Here is a 25,421-nt window from a genome sequence, read left to right as displayed (position 1 = left end):
CCCATTTCAGACACCTGGACACACACTAACCCATGTAACCCTCATCAACCCTATGAGAGGAACGGTTGTCACCTCCTGCTTGCTGACAAGGAAACGGAGACTTGGAGAAGCGAAGTGACTCCTTCAAGGTCACACAACCAGTTCAGGGTTTGAGCCTAGATCTCTAATTCCAAAACCCTTCCCTTTCCATGACCTATGCTGGTGCTGCCGTGTAGCAGTGTCTCCTGTCTTCGAACCTCAGCCGCACTCCCACTGCCTCGGAGAGGGGGACACTCCAGGGCTGCACCTGGGGGCAGTGGAGCCCTCTTAGGGGCTGTAAGACCACCTGATCTGGCCCTTCATTCTCTCTGCTCCAGAGACACTGGCTACCTCACTTTTCAGTGACCTCTTCAGGCATGCTCCAGCCCCAGGGTCTTCCTGCTGGCACTTAACCCCGTCTCTCCCCAGGGTGTATGTATATTTTTCTCTTATTATAAATGGATCACTCCAGCTGCAGGGTCGAAAGCAGATCTGGTTGCTAAGGAGGGAAGGGGGTCTTGGAGTAGAAACTGGTCAGCTGGGTGGCGACGCTATAGTTCAGAACCGCAGAAGTCAATGTCAAAAGCCAAGCGGCTGGGCCTCCTTGCCCGGAGCCTCAGACAGTTAAGTGTCAGAGCTGGAGTGACCTTTAGAATGTTCTTTCCATCCATTGAAAGTCCTTGTTGGAAGAATGATAAAACTGAGGCACAGAAGCAATAAGGTAATTTTCGGAAGGTCGGCCAAGTTCCTAACAAGAGCTTCCATCTGCTGCTATGATCTTTTCTCCGCATTACAAGACGATCATAAAAATAGAGATTTTACCCTCACCAACCTTCTTGCCTCCATCTCAATCCTGCTTTCATTTTTAGAGACAGCCCCTGTTTTCTTAAAGGCCACCGTATTACCTAAAAGGCAGGGATTCAGTTCTCCCTAAACAAATCAATTTTTACAAAGAATGAGCAAATCTTCCCCCAGAAATCTGAGCATGGCCTCCAGAGAATACAGAAATTCATACAAGATGTCTTAGAAGAAGATAGAAAAATCTTTTTCCATTTTTTAGAGACGAAGGAAAAAAACACACACACACAAAAAGCCCCAACATAATTTTTCTGATGCCTGATAATATTCTTCTCTCATCTCTCATTTCCCCACAACCATTTTGTCTTAGGCTCCGGGAGCCTGTGGGAAGCTGCCGTGTGATTTTTATCTCTATGATTAAAGTGTTACACTTTATTGAGTTCTTTACATCAGCAGCAAAATCTGCAATGCAGGATTTTACATAACACCTCATTTTCTTCCCTCACCATTACTGTTATTAACCTGGTGGCAATAAACAGAAAATACAGCTCTTCTTATGATGTACTCTTTATTTTTGTTCCAATAGCAAGAAGAAACATAAAAAGGGAAGGAACCAGAGAGAACAGGAAAGAATTTTTTGCCCTTTAAGTCCCTTCGATGTCTGACCTCCTCTCTCCATATTCCACAATAACAGTTCTCCCAGAAGTTCAAGGACAGTGATGGTCTCTGCTCAGGAATGTTTTCTTCTCCGCCGTTAACTCATCCATTTACTCACTCAGTAAGGATTTCTTCAGCACCTACTATGTGCCAGGCACTGTGCTAGGGGTTGGAGGTATGAAGATTTTAGGTCTCGACCAGCACTTGGTCCAACTGGTGTAATAGACATGCACTGAAATAATGAGGAAACCGCGAGGTGAATGCACGTGAAAGAAGGCATGGTCAAGCATACCCAGATGGGCTAAGGAAGTCTTTACAGAGGAAGGGAAGCTTGTACTGGGCCATGGAGAATGGCCAGGTAGAGCAAGGCCCCCTCGGCTATGGGAACAGCATAAGGCAACCTTGGAAGGCACAGAAGAGCATGGCATGGTTTGGAAGCTGTCGGTCTGGCATGGTGAAGGCATTGCATGCCTGTTAGCAGACAGCAGGAAATGAGGCTGAAGATGGAGGCAGGTCATAGAGCATCTGATACTCCTATACTGAGATACCGGCCATACATTTTGTGAATTCACCCTCTGGGCTCCCCTGAGACCCCAAAATTAGAGGATCAAGGCAGAATGAGATGGCGGAATAACTTGTACTATGGACAGAAGATGTAGGTTTTGGGGTGCCTGGGTGGCTCAGTGGGTTAAAGCCTCTGCCTTCGGCTCAGGTCATGATCCTAGGGTCCTGGGATCGAGCCCCACATCGGGCTCTCTGCTTATCGGGGAGCCTGCTTCCTCCTCTTTCTCTGCCTGCCTCTCTGTCTACTTGTGATCCCTGTCTGTCAAATAAATAAATAAAACCTTTAAAAAAAAAAAGAAGATGTAGGTTTTATCCTTGGCTCTGTGACTTCCTCAGTGTAATCTCGAGCAGTGTATTCATCTGTAAAATGGGTGTGCTGGGAACGAGACAGTGACTGTGAACAAGTTGTGTAATTTGTATACTATTTCATGTGTCAAAGGAAATGATCCACCCAACAAAACTCTAGACCATTCAAGAACCAAAGAAGCCACAGACTAATTCTATGGGATTTTAGTAAACGCTTTTCATGTGGATGTGGGTGAAGGAGGCTGCCCTGTTCTGGGCTTTGGCTTCAAACCAAGAGATAAAGCCTCCTTTTTTACACCTCCTTGTCCAGCCCTTGCTTGACTCTCAGACTGCCCCCTTCCTCCTCGCTGCTTTCTGGCTGAGCAATGTGGTCCATAATAACCAAAATCTTCTGTTTGGAGGGAGTGAAAACCTATAGCAGAGTAATGGCTTGAGAACATCCTTGCCCTCATCCCATTTAGGGCACCCAAGTGTTTGAATGTGTTTATTTTAGTGTCTGAATTTTTTAAAAATTCTTGTTCTGATTCTCTATCTTATAAAAATGCATAGTGCTTATCTTTATATTAACAAGGAGCTCTGTTTTTATAGGCAATGAATAGGTTACATGGAAAAGTAGTCATGCTTAGGGAAAAATCAACTTGTTTGCATCAAAATGTTATGACCCAAGACCAGAGACCCTCCAATAGCATCTTCCTCTAACTGGGGACCAGTACCCAGGAGGCAAACATCCAATTCCCACTGAGAGGTTGATGGCAGCACCCATCCTAGGGGGTGGCCCCACCTTCTAGCCAGCACACAAGCCAGAAACCTGGGAATCTGTCTGAATTTAGGTCCCATATCCAGCACCATCGGTTTTATTCTGTAATAGGTTTCAAACATGTACCTTCCTTCTCCTCTCCCTCCCTGCCCCTGATTTAATTGAGAACCTTATCATTTTTCAATCAGTTCCCACATGGACTATAACAAAAACATCTTAACTGTTCCACATGCCTCTGAGTCTTCTAACCTCTAATTCCTCCTCATCGAAGCCTTCCAAAAAATCTTACTAAAATGCAATACAAACATAATCATGTTATACTTTCCTAAAATACTTCTCTATGTTTTCTACTTTATATGAAAAGTCCTTAATGGTTTACAAGGCCTTCCATGATGAGTCCACAGAAGCCTTTCAGCCCCCCTTTTCACACACTGCCCCCCCCCCAGTAATACTCTTCAATCATGCCAAACACCATATAGGTCCCTTAATGGGCTGGGTGGTTTGGGGTCCCATGGGTTTTTCTCACCCTGCTTCCTTTGTCTGAAGTATTTTTCTTTCTACTGGGGCCCCTTTCCTTATCATCCATTTGGTGAACACCTTCTTGTCTTTCACTATTTTGCTCAACAGTCACTTTCTCTGTGAAGCCTTTCCCGACTTACCCAATATATTGATGGTTTCTGCAGCTGTATCTTTGCCCAGTCTCCACATACATCTCTCAGAGCACCCGAATGACTAAGAGGAGAAAAGGGATGAAGAGAAAGAAGAAAGAAGAGTACAATGAGAGAGGGGGAGAAGGAAGGAGAAGGGACAAAAGAACGGATATGGGGTCGCTGTTTGCACCTTTGTCCTCCCCTCCCCCCATCCCCACACTGAACAAAGCAGCGAGAAACCACCTTATCTTTCTCCAGGGTGTAGTACAGAATTGCAGCATGAGTGTTGGCACCCCTGAACACTTCTTTGAAAAACAATTAATGCCTACTCTGCCATATGGGAAGACTGCTTTACCACAGGGAAATGGTCTTTTTGTAGGCTCTCGCCATACCAGGGAAAAGGACCAGGTACTCAGGTTCTGAAGGAGATACAGTGGGAAACTCTGCCAGAATCTGCCCTCAGAGGTCATAGGAAAGAGAGAGAGAGAAAAAAAAAAAAAACCCCACCAGTGCAAAGCAGAAAGATGAGATGATTGAAAGGTAGAAGACTCTCAGGGCACAAGGGGCCATGAAAAGTCACCAAATCCATTCTCTAAATGGGGAAATTGAAGAGAGGGAAAGAAACTTCTCCAGGTCACAGAGCAGGTTAGTAGGAGAGCCAAAATGAGTTTCCTGGGAAGAACTAAGATTTACTGAGGACTTACCAAACCCCCAGCTCAGTGGTTAGACATATATTTCTCTCTCTCTCTGGATCAGCTAACAACCTCCTACAGGAGATGTCTCCAAGCATTCAGGCCACACGTATTTATTGAGTTCCTAACATGTTCCTGGGGGTGCCCTAGTTTCATCAGCCTTTGATTTATAATGAAGCAACATTAACTTTTAATTATGAAATTAAAATGTCCCTCGGCTCTCACAAGCTTACATATTATATCTCCGTCCTCTTCTTAGTTTGTCTTTCTGCTCAGACTAGAGCTTTCTGCAGGGAGGTTTGGCTTTTCTATTTGTACCTGTGTCCACTCGTGATGCAGGAGTGAGCACCGGGGTGACCCCTAAGGGCAAGGAGCAAGCAGAGCCTTTCAAAGTAGTGAAATATAAGTTAGGATCGAGCTGAGGTCCTTTCCTGCTATGAGATCTTGAGAAGCCCATCTCTGAAATTCTTTTGAGAAACTAAGCTCCCATTTACTTCAGTGGATTGTTAAGAGAATCACATGAGCTAACTGGTATCAGAATGTGTTTTTTTTGTTTTTAAAGTATTTATTTACTTGAGAGAGAGCACAGGCAGTGGGGAGGGGGCAGAGGCAGAGGGACAAGCAGACTCCCCTGCCGAGCAGGGAGCCTGGTGTGGGACTCGATCCCAGGACCCCAGAATCATGACCTGGCCTGAAGGCAGACACTTAACTGACTGACCCACCTAAGCACCTCCAGTGTGAAAATGGTTTATAAACTCTACAGTTGTGAAAAATAATGGTTATTGTCAGTAGATGTTCTACTGAGCAAGGAAGTTTACATTTGTGTAAGCTGGGTCTCCAAGCCCTGTGTTCCTCTAGCCCCTGTACCTCCCTTCAAATCTTCTGTTGTTTTAAAATGTCCATCTTCCTTGCAAAGTTAGTTTTAAAATGTCCATCTTCCTTGCAAAGTTTTGAGCTCAAGGAGGTCCATCCCCATGGTGCCAATTACAGCACCTCCACACAGCATCACTGTGTGACTGGAAAAAAATGTATTCGACGGTTACAAACTGCCAGACGTTTTGTTAGGCACAAAACCAGGTACTTCCTGACAATCCTGTGAGCTTGAGATTATTATTCCCATTTTTGAGTCAAGAAACTGAAGCTTAGAGAAGGAAAGTAACTTCTATAGGTCCTAAAGTTCACCCATGTCTAAGCTGACACTTGAAGCCAAGTCTACTGAGCCCAAAACCACCCTACTCCATGAGGACCCTTCTCCTGTCATCACCATCATTGTCATGGTCAACATTGGGTTCACTGGTCACTGCTATGGGGAGCAGGAGACAGATTGGGAGTTCTTCTTTTGCCCTGTTATGAACCCAGACCTCCTGTGCTGAGCCCCTGGTCTCTCTCCCTTTTTAAGGGCAGAGTTGAAGAAGGAGGTAAAAGCAGGGGATGGTTCCCTCCTACCAGGCCAGACCCAACTCCTCCTGGGTCATTAGGAGGAAATGCAGAAATGCCTTTATTTACATGCAGATCTTCCTTTTCACTTTTAAGGAGAGGAGGGTTACAAGAGACAAATTGGAAGTAGGAAAATGTTTTTTACTCCTCACCTTGCTGCTACTGGTGCTTCTTCCCTACACCCACGCATGACTCTCACAAATTTCCTTTGTCCTGAAGTTTATTCCACTGAGGCCAATGAGGCAAACAGATGCAGAGGCTGGGAGGTTCTGAAGACCTTAGAGATGAAGGGCTTAACCCTAGGTCAGAAAGACTTGGGTTTGAATCTCAGCCTTGCCATTTGCAATCTCTTGTTTTCGTTCTCTGATTATAACAGAACTTAACTCATAGGATTGTTACTGGAATTATTACAAGCAGGAAGCACCCAGTAAATGTCAGTTGCTTTATTTTTTGTGTATTTTTTATTTTTTAAATTCAATTAATTTTGTATTTAAATTCAATTAGCCAACATATTATACATCATTAGTTTCAGATGTAGTGTTCAATAATTCATCAGTTGCTTACAACACCCAGTACTCATGATATCACAGGCCCTCCTTAATGTCCATCACCAAGTTACCCCATCCCCCACCCCCAACTCCTCTGCCCTCCTGCAACCCTCAGTTTGTTTCCTAGAGTTAAGGGTCTCTCATGACTTTTCTCCCTCTCTGATGACTTCCCATTCAGTTTTCTCTCCCTTCCCCTGTGATCCTCTGTGCTCTTTCTTATATTCCACATATGAGTAAAATCATTAATTGTCTTTCTCTGAATGACTTATTTCGCTCAGCATAATGTCAGTGCAGTCAAGATCATGAACCACAAAGCCAGATAGCTTGGGTTTTGCCACTTACCACTATGTAATGTGGGGGTTCCTTTGCAAGTTACTTAAACCTCTCTGGTCATCAGTTTCCTCATTTGTAAATGATGTTTCCATCTGAGGGGGGTGTGTGAGTAAGGAGTGGCAGGTGGTAAGCATGAAGTTGTTACTACTGTGGTCCCTCCATAGGGCCTTGGGTGAAACTCCTTCCACCACATCCCTTCCTCTGCCTTTCTCCGAGTCCAGGATACCTGCTCCATTCATTTATGATAATTTAGTCACTCAGCAAGTATCCCCTGAGTACCTGTGTACCTGGGCCCTATGATACACCCTCGGGATACAGAGGTGGACAAAACAATGTCCTAGACCTCACTGGCTTCATAAATGACTCCCTCCTTCTTCAAACTTTTTTTTTTGCTCTAGTTTTCATGAAATCTCAGTGTCTGTGTTTCGTCCTGCTCCCTGCCACTCTATAGTGTCCTTCACCATACCTCTACCTAAACCCCAAATCTCAGTGTTAGAGGGCTCCAGAGGCACCTCGGTGCTACAGATGCCCACCTTCATGCCCCCAGGGCAGCCTGCTCCCCAGGGCTCCAGGGACTGTGGGTAACTGCCTACCTGACATGACCTGGCTGGTGGCCAATAGTCACTGCAAGCTGCCTCAATCCTTCCCAGATCCCGTGTCCTCAACAGCATCATGACTGGTCTCCACCCCAGTCTCCTCTGTCTATGTGGCACCACCATCTTTCCGTTGCTCAAGTCACAAAGTCCCCATCTGTCTTTGACTCATTCTGCATACAATCCATGCGCAGGTCCTACAAGGTTGTGGCCAAAATATTTCTCTAATTTGCCTTTCTCTTTTCATCACAGCCACCCCGCTCTGATTCAAGCCACTGTGATCTCTGGGGGGACCTGTTCTACAGCTTCCACTCATGCCCCTGAAATCCATTATCTCCACGACAGGCAAGGGAATCCTTTTACCACATTCCCTGTTAAAAAAAAAAAAAAAAGAAAAAAAAAATGACTTTTCACTGTGCTTAGAATAAGCTCCAAACTCGGGCCCCAGGCTGCAAGGCCCTGTGGGAGTTACACCCTATGAACCTCGCCAGGCTCACCTTCCCGTGTTTATCACGATCCCACCACGAACCTTCCCTCTGGTCTTTGAAAATGTCACACTCGTCCTTGCTTCTGGGTCTTTATTTGCCCAGAATTCTCTTGCCGGCCTCATTGAACAGCTCGTTCTTATCGTCCTTCCAGGCTCAGCTCGCCTGTCAGAGGCCTTTCCTGATCACACTATCTAAAGTAGACCCTGTCCCCATCCACTTGGTGATTCGCCATCGTGTCACCCCCTTAGTGCATTCCTAGCATGTATTACTATCTGGAGTCACCTGGCTTAGTTGCCATTCACCGTCTGTCATCCTCACCCACGGGTCAGCTCCTGGAAGGCAGGAGCCGCATCTGCTTGGGTCACCCCCCAGGGTCCTAGAAACAGTAAGTTCATAGCAAGTATGTGTCAAAAGAATGAATGAATAAACTGGATGATAAATACTTTAGCAGAAGGATATTTTTTTAAAAATCTATGGTAGTCCAGAAGAGAGAGCCGCTGTTCCTGAGAGAGTCGAGGAAGGCTCTTGGACAAAGGGCCATTAGGCCTAGCAGCAGAGGATGAGCAAGCTGTTAGCCAGCGGGGAGGGGGATGGGGAAGATAGGCATTTCCACCTGCAGGAATGGCAGACAGGAAGCACGGAGGAGAAGGACACATGTGCTAGGGTAGCTGCGGGTGTCTTAAAGCTGCAGGCAGGTCTCGAGCACAGGATGGAGGAAGGCAGGAGAAAAAGTGCCCACAGCCCACCCGCCCAGTTCCTTTGGCTGGCTCTCTGGGTTTCCTGTGTGGTGGTTCCTCTTCTTGTCCCAACTGATTCCTCATATCCTTTGTGACCAGAAATTGTGTTCCGCCATATCCAGGGCGTTGCTGAGCCAGAGAAGCCATAACTGTGCCACTTCAGAGGACTAGATTATGCATGACAAAGACAATGACTTTGTTTCATTTGTTCTGTTGTTTTTAAAGAAAGCGTTCTCAATTTTTCAGAAAAACTATTCTTCCTGCCTTAGGACATGCACCCTAACTTCCATAAACGTCTACGTTAACTTTTTCTTTTTTCCTTTAGCTTCATATTTATTGTGCTTTCTTTTCTACTTTAACTTAAAAAAAAAAAAAACAGGGAAGTAATTTAGTTGATAATAAAAAGATTAGATTTGGGGCTTTTTCTCCTGAGGCTCATGGGGAGACAGCTTCCTGGGGTACATCTCAGCAGGGGAACTGTCTGGAAGTTTTCTAAAGCTCTTTGCTCCTCCCTTGACCCCCACCCCCCCCCCCAACCCCAGTGCCCTTTGAGAGTTTGAGACGCTAAGCCTGCTAGGATCCTTAGAGATCCTTGAGTCCCCAGACCTCCCAGTCCCTCAGCTCAGAGATGAAGAAAACTGCATAGATCCAACAATCTTCAGACCAGGGCGATTGCCTTGCTAGACTGGAAGCCCCTGAGAGCACAGCAAGACACAGAGGGACCTGGGTCCCTGCCCTGGCACTTCCCATGGCACAAGGCTGTGCCAGCTACTGCTGCTCTCGGAGCTCCAGTCTGCTCCTCTGGAAGGAGGAAGGACAAAGCAGCTCGCCCTCCTCACTTATGCTTATGCCTGCAGAAGCTCCAGCTTCTTTCTGCTCACCCAACCCTGGACTAAGCCCCCTGCCCTGCCTGGGTTGGATCCCCCTTCTTTCTCTGGATCGAACCCATGCTGAACACTGAAGAGCTGTCCGGATCCGAGGGAGTCAGCCCCAACTCTCAGCACTGAGCACAGATCTGAGGTGAAGCAGGGAAGCGGCTCAGAATGTAGGGGGATAAAAAACCCATTTCCTCCCTGGTGTCTAGGAGGAAGCAACTCCACACTAAATTATGTTGCAAACATGCCCTAAGGTAGTTTTAGTTTTATTGGCGCTGATTTTAATTTACTCTTTAGGCCCCTGATAGCAGGATGAACTGTCAGCTGCTGGCAAGGGGACAGCCCTTCATCACTTGGTTTTAATTAAGGTTCTTAAGTTTGGAAGGAAAGAACAGAGATGCTTTCCTTCCCTTCTAATCTCAGTCTGAACTTGTAATGAAGGGCCCTTCATTAGCAACGCACTCCTTGCCCTGACTGGCCATGGAAAGGGGCCTCATGTGACTGCTGGGGAAAATCTAGGCTGCATTTGTTTGTTCCTATCATTCACTGGTTGTTCCATCACTTTATTTCCTGTTCATTCCTCTGCCAAAGCCTGTACGATAACCTACCACACACCAGGCCTTGCTCTGTCCTATGGATTTAGAAAAAATCAATACTATATGGTCCCTGCCCTGGAAGAACTCACATTTTAATGGGAGATAGGAATAAACAAAGCATTTTTATGGCACGTGGTAAGTGCCATGAGACAGAGAGCTGTGTCTTGAATTATGAGAGCACAGAGGAGGCTGTTACCTCATCCTGAGGAATAAAAGGCTATTTGAATTGTGATTTTTTTAGTACTGTCAGACGAATAACATTAGCTGCTATAACAACCAATCCCCAAACTTCAGCGGCTTAGGAAAGTAAAGGGTTCATCCCAGTTCGACCCGGGGCAAAAGGCTTGTTTTCCTCCCAGTGTGGACTCAGGGACATAGGCTTCTTCTGTCTTCCTTCTTACGATACATGTAGCTTCCATGCACAAGAGCAAGAGAGAATGTGGGTGGTTGTGTATGAGGGTTATGGTCAGACCTGGAAGTGGCAGGTATCACCACTGCTGACATCCCATCGGACCTCAGCCAAGTTGCAAGGGAAAGGGGGTGATGTCTTCCACGGTCCAGGAAAAGGGAATGAGACCGTTGAGTACCCGCTCAGTTTCTGCCTTACATGTGAAGCTTGCATCAAAGTTAGCCAGATCAAAAGAAAACGTATTCCAGGCAGAGGAGATAGTTATGGTGTGTGAACATGGAGATGGAAGTCATGAGCGTAGCAGGTCCACGTACCACGGGTAGTTCCAGGTGGCTGGAGTGGTTGGTGTCAGACCAGGGGGGGGCACCAGCCAAGACTAGACAGGGCAGGGACTGGACCATGTGGGGCCTTCCACAATATGTGAAGGGGCTTGCATTCTGTCCTGTGAACAGTAGAAAAATACAGAAAGGTTTCAACTAGGGAAGTGACATGATGATTTGTTTGCATTTAAAAAGATCGCTCTGGAGCAGCAAGGAAACTGGGGAAGAAGCTATTATAGCTGAATAAGTGAAGATGATGGGACTTGGATCAGACACGTTCCCGGTCCTCAGAGAGCTTACAGATATACCCACAGACATACTTACCATCCAGATTTGCTGCAGAGCAGCAAGTACTATACCAAAGCCCAAGCAAGAATCCAAGAGTCACTTTTAAAAAAAGGAAATTGAGACAGAGTGAAGAGTTGCTGCCTCTCCGTGCTCACAGACTGGGTTAACATTAGAACCAGAATTAGAGCCCCTGCTCCTGCCTTCTAACTGGGCCCATACGAGTCCATAAAGCCAGGTTAGGCACAAACCATAATAAGGATGTTGTCATTAGTGTTAGTATTTGTGGTCCTCTGGATTCACCACAAAGTGCAGGGCATGTGTAGTGAAGAAGAAAGAACTTGGAACCTACTCAGGAAAATATCCTAGACAGTTTTTTACTCCAGCTCCAGCCCATAGAACCTCAGAGGGGGAAGGGGTTTTAGAAACTAATTAATCCCTTAATGTTGTTTTGGAAATACTACCCAATGTGGTTAAATATGAAAAAGAAATGAGAAGCATAAAAGCTGGGGTGGTGGGGGCAGGCCGGAGATAGAAGTACTATGTACAGGTGACAAGTTTACAAATGCCTTTCTTCACTCCTTCTTTCCAGGCATCCTGACCTCCTTGCTGTTCCTGAAACATGCCAAGTGCATGTCATTGTTGCGTTTACTTCTCCTTTCACCTGGAAAACTCTTCCAACTGATAGCCTCAAGACTAACTCTCCTCCTCTCTTCGTGTTGCCAATTTTCCAGAAACCTCTGTTACTTTCTATTCCACTTCTTTATTTGCCTCCATGGCACTAATGCCTCCTGACATCTTGTGTTTATTGATTGATTTGTTTATTCCCTTTCTCTCCTCATAGACTGTAAACTTTTGGAGCTCAGGAACTTTCTGTTGTATTCACTGCTCTATCCCCAGGACCCAGCACACTCCCTGGTGCATACCCAATGCCTAGAACACTGTCTGATACATCATAGGCACTAAGCGATTATTTGTTGAATAAGCAAATGAAAATCCAAGAAAACCAAATGATAAATTATTACAAATAATAATAGAATTAGTGAAGTATGGAGTACAAATTCAATATGTCAAGAACAAGAGCCTTTAGGGGTACCTGGCTGGCTCAGTTGAAGGGGCATGCAACTCTTGATTTTGGGATCATGAGCCCTTGATGAGTATAGAGAATTCTATGAGTATAGAGAATTCTAAAAAAATAAATAAACTTTACAAAAAAGAATAAGAACCTTTTTATTTAAAGAACTATTAGAAGAGTTAATGGAAGAAAGCATCACATTTACGGCAGCAAGTAAAAATGTAAGCTGCCTTGGCATCAAAAAGGATAGTCATGATTTATATGAAAACAAAACCAAAAACTTTTTTTAAAATGTCCTGCTTTACCCAAGAGAAAATTTGAATAAATGGAAAGTCAAAATATATTCTTGGATTGGAAGGCTCCAGTCACAAGACTTGATTTGTCCTATGATAATACGAAGTCTAATATGATTATATTATTGAGACTATTGACAGGGTTAGGGGAGAAAGAAAATTAAACAAGCTAATCATAAAGATCATACAGAAAAATATGCAAGACAATACAGGAATATTTGGGAAAAGAACCATAATGAGGTGATCATAAGCCCTTCAAATATTAAAATACATTATATAAAACTCTGATTTGAAAAGATACATTCACCCCTATTTTTATGGCAGCATTGTTTACAATAGCCAACATATGGAAGCAGCCCAGGTGTCCATTGATAAATGAATGGATAAAGATTGGTATAAATGTGTATTTATGGTAGAATATTACTCAGCCACAAAAAGGAATGAGATCTCGGTATTTGTGATAAATGTGGATAGATCCAGAGGGCATTATGCCAAGTGAAATAAGTCAGAGACTAATACCCTATGATTTCCCTTTATATGTGGAATCTAAAAAAACAAACAAACAAAAAACCAGAAACGGACCTATAATTATAGAGAACGAACTGGTGATTGCCAGGGGCAGGAGATGAGCAAAATGAGGGAAGGGGAGTTGGAGGTACAGGCTTCCAGTTATAGAAGGAATAAGTCTATGAGGAGGAAGGGTGCAGCATAGGGAACATAGTCAGTGGGATTGTAATAGTGTTGCATGGTGACAGAAGTTAACTACACTTAAAACTATAAAATGAAGGGGCGCCTGAGTGGCTCAGTGGGTTAGAGCCTCTGCCTTCGGCTCAGGTCATGATCCCAGGGTCCTGGGATCGAGCCCCGCATCGGGCTCTCTGCTTAGCAGGGAACCTGCTTCCTCCTCTCCCTCCTGCCTGCCTCTCTGACTACTTGTGATCTCTGTCTATCAAATTAAAAAAAAAAAAAAAAATTCTCCCCCCCTTTTCCTCTCCCCCCCCCCTTGTTTTTTCTAAAAAAAAAAAAAAAAAAACAAAAAAAAAAACTATAAAATGAAATAAGATACATTATAAACTTAACATAATTAAAACTGTGTGGTATTGACACAAGAATAGATAAATGATTAGAACAGGATAAAAAGCACAAAAATAAACCCAAATCCATACCAAAAATATGTATGGTAAAGATGACTTTTCAAGTCCGTGGGGAGAAAATGCACAATTTCATAAATAGTGTGGGACAGTAAAGTGCAATCCTTACCTCACAACCTAGGTCCGTGTAAATTAAGTTTGAAATGGAATATTTAAATATAAAAAGTGAAACAATAAAATTAATAGAAGAAATGATGAAAGAATTTGACTCAGAAACCACAAAAGGAAAGATTGATAAATCTGTATAAAAAATCAGCATTTAGAAATTTCTGAATGGAAAAAAGTACTCGTAGAAGTAAAGTGAAAAAAAATGACAGGCAGAGCAAAAATATTTTTGTACTAAACATAAAAACTAATATCCCAGCTTTCAAAATGGGCAGATGAAATTAATAAACAATTCATAGAAAACAAAATGCAAATGGTTCTTAAACGTATGAAAAGCCTAAACTTAACCAAGCAATAAAAGAGAATTATACTAAGAGAAATTCAGATTAAAACTAATCTTAGGGGTGCCTGGATGGCTCAGTTGGTTAAGCATCTGACACTTAATATCAGCTCAGGTCTTGATCTCAGGGCTGTGAGCTCAAGCCCCGTGCTGGGCTCCATACTGGGTGTGGAGCCTACTTAAAAAAAAAAAAAAAAAAAAAAAAAAAAAACTATTCTTAGATATCCTATTTCACCCTCCCACCAACTTGGCGAATATCAAAAAGTTTCGTTCCAAGTTAATTGCCAAAGAGACATTGTAATATTTTGCTAGGAGTATGAACTGGTCATTTTGGAGAGGTCAGTCTGTCAGTATTGATCAGAACTGCAATGCCCAGGGGACCCAGAAATTCTGCTTCTTGAAATTTATCCTACGTATAATTATATATGTGTGAAATAGCATATATTCAGAGTCAATCACTGAGACATTTTTGGTAACAGGAAAAGGTTGGAAATCACTTAAATGTCTGTCGATAGGAGACTGGCTATACAGTTTATATATGGCTGTTAAAAAGAATGAAGTAACTATTTCTGCACTGAGAAAAAATTACCTCCAAGACATGTTAGGAGAAAAAAAGCAGATCCAAATAGTGTGTTCGGTGTGCCCTCATTTGTGTGTCCTGGGGACAGCAGGGTTGGATAGGGGATGGATATTTACTTGTTTGTGTGTGAAGCATCTCTGGAAGGAAGCAGGAGAACCTGATAACATGAGTGGCCTCTGGAGAGTGAAACTGGGTGCCTAGAGATTGGAAGAGATGATAGAGGTTTCTCCCTATAAATCCTCCCATATCTTTTTGACTTTTGAACCATGTAGATCAATCAGTATAACTTGCTGGTTATTTAGAGTAAAATCACATTAGGTACCAGGTGCCAGATGTCAGGATAGGGCAGCGGAAGCCACTCCAGAATGTTACCAGAACAACCAGGTTCTAATTCTTACTCCTTTGCTAAGTGGCTGGCCGGCCAGCCTCCAGCAAGCAGCACCCCGCCCCCCTCCCACCCCCCACACCTGCACAGCACCGAGCCTGGCAAGGTCAAAGCTGCTGGCTTCCGGCTTCGGCGTCCAGAGATTTAGAAACTGTAGTTTTCTTTTCCTTACACATTTCTTAAGTCATCTCTCTGCCTCCTCCTCTCCTCTGCAGCTCATCAAAAGCTCAGAGGAAAAGACAGACAATTGAAGAAAATAAAATTGCGAAGATGACTTTTATAGGGCTCCTGTTGAATCATTGTGTATTCCACCTCCAAAGCTGAAAATGATGAGTTTAATATCACACAGAGCAGTGCATCTTGTGTCTCTCCGAAGACAGCTTATGCTACCCAGAGAGTTGGGAGCTCGGCAACACATAATTTTTCACTCCAACTCAGAGGCAAATGAAATGACAGTCATCAGGCCCACATTCTAGAAGCAACACAGTTTTCATTTGGTTTTAACTTCGTTTTAAAGTGTCCCAAGGAGGAAGAAGCCTTCTACACACAGTCTCTCTCTCTTTCCCAGGAATGCATGCTCAAAGGGGGATGGAAAGGTGGCCAGGGTTTGCCTTGGCCATTTCTAGAGTTGACCCGTTGATGGTGGGAAGTTAACCGTGCCGGCGGTCAGGCGACCCTGGTTTCAGTCTCCGTTTTGCTAGGCTAGACAAGCCTCTCTCAAACTCGGAGCTTCTGTCACTCTCAGAAAGGATTTTTAGGTATACATTGGGCTGATTTGAGGGACATTGAAGATTTGGGAGCCAAAAAAATTCCCCGATTCTTGCCAGTCTGTTCTGGTGTCTGGGCAGTCTCTCTGGAGTCACTGGTCCAGTCATTCTGCATGCAGCTCCTAAGCCCCCTTTATGTCCAGCCACAGGCTCTTTACAGCCCTCTCCCTACCTTCAGGGAGCTCATAATTTGGAATATTTGCAAATAATGCCATATCAGGCTAGGGAATCCCTTAAATATGTGTAAGTAGAGAGCAGAGAAGGTCAAAATCATCTTTACAGAGTACAAGGTATAAGGTGTACGATTTTTTCCATGCCCTATTTATATATTATTGGGGAGCAGGTATGGCAACATAAAATGAGGTTAAATAAAAGAATTAATATGTCACATGTAAAACTCCCAGAGTCGTGCTCGGCATGCATTAAAATGTACAGTAAATGATAGTAATTATCGCTGCAATGTTTGGTTCCCACCATAACTCTCTGAGGTTGGAAGTAAAATGACCCATTCGCCAAATACAAAAGCTGAGACTCCTTGTAGGACCACGATCTCTCCCAGACCCCCTCAGCTAGAAACGGCCCGGTTGGGCCCAAACCATAAGCAGCTCCAATAGAAATACAATTGTGTCATCTGAAGGTATTTCTCATTAATCAGAAAAACAGAGTCGGTTAGTGCCTTTAGTCACGAATGTTATTAACTGTTCTGGGTAAGCAACATCCCGATATAACCCACCAAAGCCCTCACCCCTTCAGAACTCTGAAGAGGGCTACTAAAGGTAGTGCTCTCAGCCCCCGGGGGCAGATGGTGTTAGAAGTGAGGAGAAATTGGGGTTCACAAGTGTTAACCCTTCCAATTACATTGCAGAGGCGTGCTAAGTCTGACCCACAGGCGTAGCTCGGGAGGAAGTGTGTGTGTGTTGCACGCTGTGTTTAGCGTCTGGTCCTTTAAGGCGAGCTCTGTGACCCCAGACTTCTCATTTGTCATCCTTTCTTTCAACAGAAAACAAGCCTGGAGTTTTATATTGACATCCACGCCCACTCCACCATGATGAATGGCTTCATGTACGGCAACATCTTTGAGGATGAGGAACGGTTCCAGAGGCAGGCCATTTTCCCCAAGCTCCTCTGCCAGAATGCCGAGGACTTCTCCTACGTAGGTCAAGAGTTCTCTCTCAGCAGCCCCCACCCAGCTCCCTCCCCTTCCTCTTCACTCAGCTCAGTGGGGTTTACTGTTCTCAGGACGCCAGCTCTGTGCCAGGCCCTGTGTGGGTGATAAAGACAGAGGTGAACAAGCAGCGCCTCACCAGTCAGTGGGGAGAGTCTTGGAAAAGGCAGCATCTGGTCTTTTTGAGGAGCCGGGATTTGTTCAGTTGAGGTGACCCCGGCTTTCACAAGATAAGGGACTCACCAAGAACCCACCACACCCTGGCTCCTGCCCCGGGGGGTCTGGGGTCTACTTTCTCCTCATCGGGCTCTTTTAGTAGGAGCCTCGCCCCCTGCTGAAGGGGGTCATGTGCCCGCCATGTTCTCTCTCCCTCCGTCCATGACTGTTTGTGGGTCTTGATTTCTTCCTCAGTAATTTGTGGGCGGTCATGTTCTGCCCTGCCCACATCATAGCTTCCTGGGAGGGCACAGGCAGTAACAGACAGTGAAGACCTCAGCAGACCCCAGAGACTGGTTGTTACTCCCCACCTCACACGCGCGGAGGAAGACTCAGCAGCGAGAATAATTTGCAGCAAAAAGCAGTACTGGAAAAGGGCAAGGAGAGAAGATAAGGAAAAGAATCAGCATGGGGTGTGGGGACATGGGAGAGAGTTGTTGTACATTTTCCTTTGTTTTGATACTGAAAGTCCAAGGCCTGTTATTTCCATGTGGCCAGAGGGGGAGAGTCCTACAAAGGTCATAGCAATTTTTGAAGGTGATGAGCTAAAAACTTCCCTGCCCATTGCTCCAGGCCTGGACATTAGTGGAGGTGATGAATTTCTCCATGAAGAAATCTACACTTTGAATCCCAGAAGTTTTGAATGCCAGGCCAGGAAAGGAACTGGCTCAGTCTCCTCTTTGTATTCAAGAGACACCTATGGCCCAGAGAAGTTCAGTATGTGCAGCGAAGTGACTCAGCATTTGGTGGCAGAATCAAAGCAATTTGCATCTCTGGGGTAGAAAGAGCCATGCCTGTTTCTGCAGGAATCTACAGGATGGCCAGTCCCAGGCTTTTTGAAACTACTGAATTTCAGACCGTGGTCTCCTGGGTCATATTCTCTGGGAGGCCTCAGAGACCCTCACAGGGGTGAGGTTCCCATGCAAACAAAAGGGGCACAGTCTAGGAGCTTTGTTTCTGGCCTTGCCTGATGATGTTCCTGTACTGCAGCCAACTTAAGAGCTCAAGGCCAGGGTCAAGGTCATCTGTTCTCATCCAGTCTCTGTCTCCCTTCTTCTCTGATCCTTGGTACCTGACTCTAAAATGATTTCACTGCATGGACCTCAAGGGTCTTTTCAGATGTGACATTCTAATTTTCTGACCCCTTTCTTTACCTCAGAATTCACACACACACACACACACACACACACACACACACACACGCTTCTCTTTGTTTAAACTTGTCTCTAAATCCTGCCTTGTTTTGCTATTTTCTTTCTCCCTCTTTTCCTTCTTCTCTTACACCCTGCTTCACAAGACACACATTCTCTTATTAAAACCACAGTCTCTTTATTTACTTAGAGCTCCATGGGTGACCACAGAATGCCCCCTTTAACCACAGATGAGTCACCCTCACAATTCCGTGAAAGAAATATTATTATCACCTCCATTTTATAGATGAAGAAACAGGCTAAGCCAAACAAGGCAAGTTGCCTAACATCTCCCACATTTTTAAAAGATCTTATTTATTTATTTATTTATTTATTTATTTGAGTGAGAGCACAAGTAGAGTGAGGGTCAGAGGGAGAAGCAGGCTCCCCGCTGAGCAGGGAGCCCAATGTGGGACTTGATCCCAGGACTCTGGGATCATGATCTGAGCTGAAGGCAGATGCTCAACGACTGAGCCACCTGGGTGCTCCCATCTCGCACATTTTTGAACGGAGGCCTTGAGATGTCAACCTGCTTATTCCTGTCCTCTCTCTGTCTACCGGGATGGGTGAGGCCAATACCCGAGCGGAGGAACAGCCATGATCCCTACCGCCTGGTGACGTTGGGTGGGAGTTCAGCTGCCCCTCGTAACGGGGGAGCATTGAGAAGGAGGGTTGGGATGTCTGGAGTCACTCGGTCCTCGGTGCTGTGTCCCTTGCATCCTCCATCTCTGTGAGCCTCGTTGTCTCACCCAGAGGGGCAAAGCGGCAACACCTCCATCAAGGGGTTAGTCTGAAGCATAAAGGAGATGCCGTGTGGAAAACAACATTATAAAGTTGAAAGCACTGCCCAAATTTTAACTTGGATTATCATCACAGTGTCAATGCTTCTTGCTCTCTGTCTGCTCTCCTTTGCTTCATCCATCCCCATTCAGATTCCCACAAATATTTGTTCAATGGCAGTCACTATCCAAAGTTGGATGCCTTCTGTTAGTTCTGTTTGTTTATTTCATCAGTCCCCATAATAACCCTGTGATGTGTGATTAACATCCCACTTTCCAGAGGAGGAAGCTGAGACCCAGATGTGTTGTAAGACTTGCTCAAATGCCAATAGCCAGCAGGGGCCCAGTCCTGATTCTCTCTCCCCTGCTTTGTCTTTCCCAGTCCAGCACATCCTTTAACCGGGATGCAGTGAAAGCAGGAACCGGACGTCGCTTCCTCGGGGGGCTTCTGGACCACACTTCCTATTGCTACACCCTCGAGGTCTCCTTCTATAGCTACATCATTGGAGGCACCACGGCCGCTGTGCCCTACACGGAGGAAGCCTGTATCCTTGGCAAGCTCCCCCAGCCCGGAGCCAGCCCGCATCTAGCAGAGAGTATCCAGGTCTGGTGAGATTTAATGGGCAGATCAGGAATCTGGTCTCCAGCTCAGTGAGGGCTGACACTTTGGGGTGAGGATGGAGGCTGTTCTGCTGATGGCATCTTTGGATTGTCCTGTTTGGCCCTTGCCCTGCTAATGGACACCCCCCCTTCCCACCAGCCTCTGCTATGGCCTTATGCTGCTCTCATCTCTGTCTCCCCTCCATGCCCTCATGACAGAGTGAGTCTTCTGCCATCTAAGATATGTGAGCACACAGTCTGGAGGACCGTCCCTTGGGCTGCTGAGGAAGACCTGAGTGGTCTTGACTCCTCCTTCTAACCTCGAACATGTAAAACTATATTTTCTCTTTTCACCTCCAATCTTTTTACACTCTTGCCCTCTTTCTCTTCTCTCTGCTCACCAGTTTTCATTGTACCATTTTTCTCTCCTTGTCCTCTCTCCTTCTAGCTCTAGTTTCTGTGTTTTTTTTTTTCTCCTTACTATGTTCCCTCCCTCGTCTTCTTTCTTCTCTCCATCCTCCTCTCCTCTCCTTCTCTTCCCATGCCTCTGTCTGCCCTGCCTTCCTTCCCATCCTTTGCACATCTTTTTTTCTGATTTGGCATTTCCTTCACCAAATTGTTTTTCCTCTTGACTTCATGACAACATTTTCCAAAAGCCCCTATGCTTGTTATAATGAAATTGCAGGTTATTTCCAGCTTGCTTGACTTTCTAGGGACTACTTTAGTCATTCTAGTTTCCTGGGTGTTGATTTTATCAAGGTCACTGCATAAGGATTGTGACAGATTGAGACAGTTTTTGTGTTCCTTTATCTTTTTGTTTTTGGACTGACCCATTTCTCCTTTCCTAACACTGAGTTTTCTTAGAGAAAGGATTCTAGTTAACAGAGGAGAAAGGAAAGGGATAATATTAACTCTGTATATATATATATATATATATATATATATAAATTCCTCTCCCCAAAGTGGAAGTGCTCCTTTTAGCCTTTTTCAACCTTGGGTGAGTGTTTCCAGAGTTTCCAGAGTTCCTGTCATACTCTGTGCAGGAAAAGCTCCTTTCTGGTTGGGGCATGACTCCAGACTAGTCCATCCAGTCAGCGGCAGCCTGGTGGCTCTGGGGGATCCAGTTACCTTGCTGAGTACATGGGAGGCAGGGCGATGGTGTCGGACGGAAGGGTGAGCCAAGGATAGGTCAGGTGTTAGAATGGTGCTCCAAATCCGGCAAAACACTGGAAAGATCATGATAAGAGCTGAAAGTCCCCCTCCTTCCAGTTGCCAAGCCTGAGACAGTCATCTTAAAATCTGCTTTAATGTCTCAAGGCCAAGGGAGGAGGCTCTGTTCTGGGGTAGAGGACCCTGGCCACTTGTATGTGCCTTGCTGTTCCTCCCTGCCCCTCCCCCACCCCCACACTTGATGTGTAGCCATGACTTCTCCAGGATCTGCTAACTCCTATAATACACAGAGAGGTGGCAGTCCACGCTGCTCCTGCTTTGCTCTCCCCAATGCTGCCTTTCTGAGCATGCGTGCCAGAAGGGATCCCACAGATTTATTCGTAGTGAGCGGTAGGTCCCACCCAAGGAGACCTGCACTGAGTCTGTGGTTGATTTCTGATGCCAGCACCTCACGTGCTTTTGTGTTGGAAGTAAATGCATTGCTTTGTAGACTGCCCCTCCCTTGGCCCAGGCCCAGATTTCCCCCTCAACACCCAGTCCTCATTCATCAAAATAAACACACTGTCAGTACGTGCCAGGAATTCTACTAGGCACCCGGGGTAAAATACTCAACAACAAGCCAAGGTCCCTGACTCCCAGAGCTTTCGGTCTACTCAGGGAGGCGGGAATGACAGTATGGTCTGGGAGGAAGTCCTTCAGACCGGGACTCGAGAGACCTGAACTGCCCCTCAGCAAGTCTTGTGACCTCCCCAAGGTGAGCCCGTCCCCTTCACAGAGGGACCATGAGCCATCGCTCTCCTAATCCCTGCTATGGAAATTAAATAGAGACCGTCACAAAAAATGGGGCATTGAGCAAAGAGCAGGTTTTCCATGGAAACAAATCTGGGTTTGAATCCTAGCCACTTGCCAGATGTGTCACCTTGGGCAACTTTTGTCATCTGACTGGGCCTCAGTGTCCTCCTCTGTAACGGGAGGACATAGAACTAAACCTCACTGAGCTACAGGGAGTTAAAATGAAGTAATGTGTGTGAATCTGCACTGTCAGCTTTCAGTATTCAGTGACTGTCAGTTAAAACATCCAAAAGGCGTAGGCAACTCTGAATGAGGACCTGCATTCGTGTGAAGAAGGGGCTGTTAGAACAAGGGCCGTGGCCATGTTGGCGGGGTTCATGGGACAAAGGGTCTCATAGAGTCACCACAACTGGGAGCCTTGGCCTTCCAACACCAAGTGGCTCACAGAATGGGGGCTTAGGGTTCCCATGGCAGGGTTTGCACGTCTGCCCCCCAGAGCGGCCCTTCTCCCCTCAGGGCATGTGGAGAACACATTAGTTATCCAGGGCATGCTGGGTGAGAGTAAGGCCAGGGAAGGGATTAGGGAGGAGGGAATCCTGAGGGATGTTACACCCCAGCCCACAGTAACATCCGCCTCTCCACCCACTAGAACATATGTATCTGTCAGCTTAATTGTTCTCCCTGGAACCGCTAATGTTATTGGGGCTTGTTCGACTTTCCTTCTCCGCTCCATCGGGGAAATGCAGCAGCTGACACAGTCATTGATGCTTCCCCTGCTGTGTGACCTTGGGCTGCTTATCTCACCACTCTGAGCCTATTTCCCCATTCGTAAGGCTGAAAGTAGTGATAATACTCTGCAGGGTTCTTGCCAGAGTGAAATGATGCCTGGCACGTGATAGGTACTCAACAGATGTTCCTTCTGCCCCCACTTTTCTCACCCCGGTGCAGACTGCATAGCTTTCCTTTTATTGGGTGAGTCTTTAACCTGATGATCTGCCTCTGGGGTTTGAACGCTAATTCCACCACCATTACTGGGGAGCCTGCCTTCTCTAGCTTCCGTGTCTGAGACTTCTACCTGTCAGAGCCGTGGTATCACGGGTGGACTGGATGTCTACTGTGGTCCCATCTGGTTCGGATATTCTAAGATTTTTTTCTGATTCTGAAATCTGAAATTTTATAATCCCATGCTTAGATGAATTTATGAAATCAAGAATCCACAATTCTGTTGTTTGGCGAGTCTAAAGATGGGGTGATTCCTTGAGCATAAGCGTTCAGTCTAATAGGGAAAACCAATACAAAGGTGTTCTGGACAGCCAGTCAGGCAAAGCCCAGAGCTGCTTTCATTCTTTTAGTTAAGGGAGTCTTAACTCAGGGGCTTCTGCATGGACTTCAAGAAGAGCCTATGAACTGTCCACAGTTTATGCAAAACTGTCAGTAAAGATGCATAGTTCATTTTTTAGAAGGAAAATGCATGGCTTTTAACAGAATCTAAAAGGGGGACATCTTCAGAGGCTTCTGCCCTGGCTGATGACGGTCTCCGTCCATTTGTCTGATATAGGAGTCCTGCGTGTCAGTTCTGCTTTGCATCGTTCTAGCTAAGGGCCTTAACCCAGTTAATTAACCACTCTGAACCTCAGTTTCTTCATCTGTAAAGTAAGGATAACGATTATTTGGTTCACAGGGTTGCTTTGAGCATTACATGGAAGAATGCAGATAAATCACTGGGTACACACTCAGTGCCATTAAACATCCCTCTCCTTTCCTTCCTGTGGTTTGTTGTTTTTGTTGTCATTGTGAAATGATAAATTCTGGAGAATTTTGGACCATTCTTTAGCAAACCCTATTTATAATTTACTGGCCTGCCAAGTCATAAATATGCTCTGTTCAAATGATTAAAAAAAAAGAAGAAGAAGAAGAAAAATAAGAGAGAGAGAGAGAGAAAGGCTAAACTGGAATCATAAAATAACCCAGAGCTTCTCTGGCCTTTGCTCCAGGAAGTAGCTCTTCGACATAATGGATGAGACCTTGGGTCCTGAGCAAACTGGTTTCCACATAGACTTATAGTTGTGGGCATATTGAAATCAGAAAACGCTGGCTGTGGGAGAAGAAAATGGCTGGTGTGGCCCAGAAAAGACGTAGAAATTTAGAATTCAGCTAACTGGCTTGGTCTGAGTGTACAGCCTACTATGTGTCTTGCACCGGGTTCTCTGAAATAGGCATCAGACGGTGGAGATATCATTTATTTACTTGCCCATTGAACACAACTCATTAAATACTAGAAATAGATGGATAAGGCATGGGCCCTGTCTTTAAGGAGGAGATAGTTTGGAAGGAGGGAGAAAAGTAGAGACAGCAGCATCAGAGAGTCAGTGCTAGGGCAGAGGGGAATTCTGCTGGTCAGAGAAGCATATGGGAGTCAGGTAACCCTGCAGGAGTGGAAGGGAGGAGAGGGAAGAAAGGTTTCCCAGAAAAAGAGAAATTAAGTCTCAGACCTAGAGGATAAAAGGCACACAGGCAGGAGGAGGGGTTGGGGGGGGACAGCCTTCCTGGCAGATGTAGACATACAGGGGAGAACCTGGATGACAGAGAGAGGACACGTGTGTCCAAAATACTGGAGGGTAATTGGGGCTGTGCCCGAAGCAACAGGTGATGAAAGAAACACAGGCAGAGTTGATGGAGAAGAGAAGGGGAAAGATTTGGGAACTCTGTAACAGGTACATTGAACAAGCTGTGCCCACAGGGTGCAATTAGAAAGTATTTTTTGTCCCCCACTGACCCTACAGATAGATGGAGATAGATTATAGATCTAGATCTAGACATATAAAAGCTCTGGCAGGCCCCATGACTTTCTAATATCTCTCAGGAAATTAAAAGTTTTCTAATTAACTCTAGTCACCAAAGAGTCTCAGTTCAGCAATGACTATGTCTGGTCCAGTCAAAGCCATCACGGCTCTTCAGAGTAAAAACCCACCCCGTCCTCCAGCTCAGGCTTGTCTTAAGCTCAAGGTGACTTGTGTTAGCTCAGCTTGTCTTGCAGCAGCCCCCCCCCCAACTTGTTAACCCCAGGTGTTCAGCCCTCCAAGGTTGAGCAGGATGAGGGAGAGGAGGAAAGGAGTGGGAAGGTCTTAGGTGACTGGTACTTTCTAGAGATGGCATGAGCAAGCCCTCATAAGCTTCTTCAGGCATACCTTCCCTGGCCTTGGAGTGCCATGGATATTGGCAAGTCCATCTGTTCAAGCCAGGTGTTTATTTCCTCAGTCCCTAGTGATCTGGTGGTTCACCTCTTTGGATCACTGTACCCCTCCAGTAGCCCTCTTGTCTGAGAGGGAGCTAAAAGTTGCAGAACAGGCTTTCCGGTTTCTGGTCCTGCCTGATTGTTTCATACCTCACTTTGAAATGTAGTAGCTATAGACTTGGGATCTTGGCTAAAACCAAGAGGAAGACGGTTCATTTTAACAGCATGTTTCAGTATCTAACAGTTAGGATTATTTTTGGTGATTATTTGGGTGTGGGGTTAAAGGATGAAGTCAAGGAACATACCCCATTTTCTTGATTTGGAACAATGTGGCAGATGGTGGGACCAGTCACTTAAATTGGAGAAAAGGATTGGGGAAGGGATATTCTGAGCTCGAGGATGAATCAAATGTGGGGGGCTCCTGTGGCATGCAAATGAAGAAGTTTAGGAGGCAGATGACTATATGAGCCTGAAGTTCTGGAGAGAGGTCTGGACTTTGGCCAGAGTCATAGTAG

At 45.5% G+C, this 25,421-nt stretch overlaps 1 protein-coding gene across 1 annotated transcript in view; it reads left to right on the top strand.

Moving 5' to 3' along the window:
• LOC111142830 (ATP/GTP binding protein like 4) overlaps window positions 1-25,421 on the top strand; it is a 1,494,143-nt gene that overhangs the window by 1,427,864 nt on the left and 40,858 nt on the right. The window contains exons 10-11 of the mRNA XM_022496154.1: window positions 16,760-16,912; window positions 19,492-19,654. Coding sequence (XP_022351862.1) covers window positions 16,760-16,912; window positions 19,492-19,654 — 316 coding nt within the window. The remainder of the gene's footprint in view (window positions 1-16,759; window positions 16,913-19,491; window positions 19,655-25,421) is intronic.

Source organism: Enhydra lutris, unplaced genomic scaffold (genome assembly GCF_002288905.1).
Source record: "Enhydra lutris kenyoni isolate GAN:26980312 unplaced genomic scaffold, ASM228890v2 scaffoldscaffold9, whole genome shotgun sequence".
NCBI classification, from domain to species: Eukaryota; Metazoa; Chordata; class Mammalia; order Carnivora; family Mustelidae; genus Enhydra; species Enhydra lutris.
The sequence above is the reverse complement of the archived record's forward strand: the minus strand, read 5'-3'. Positions and strand labels throughout refer to the sequence as shown.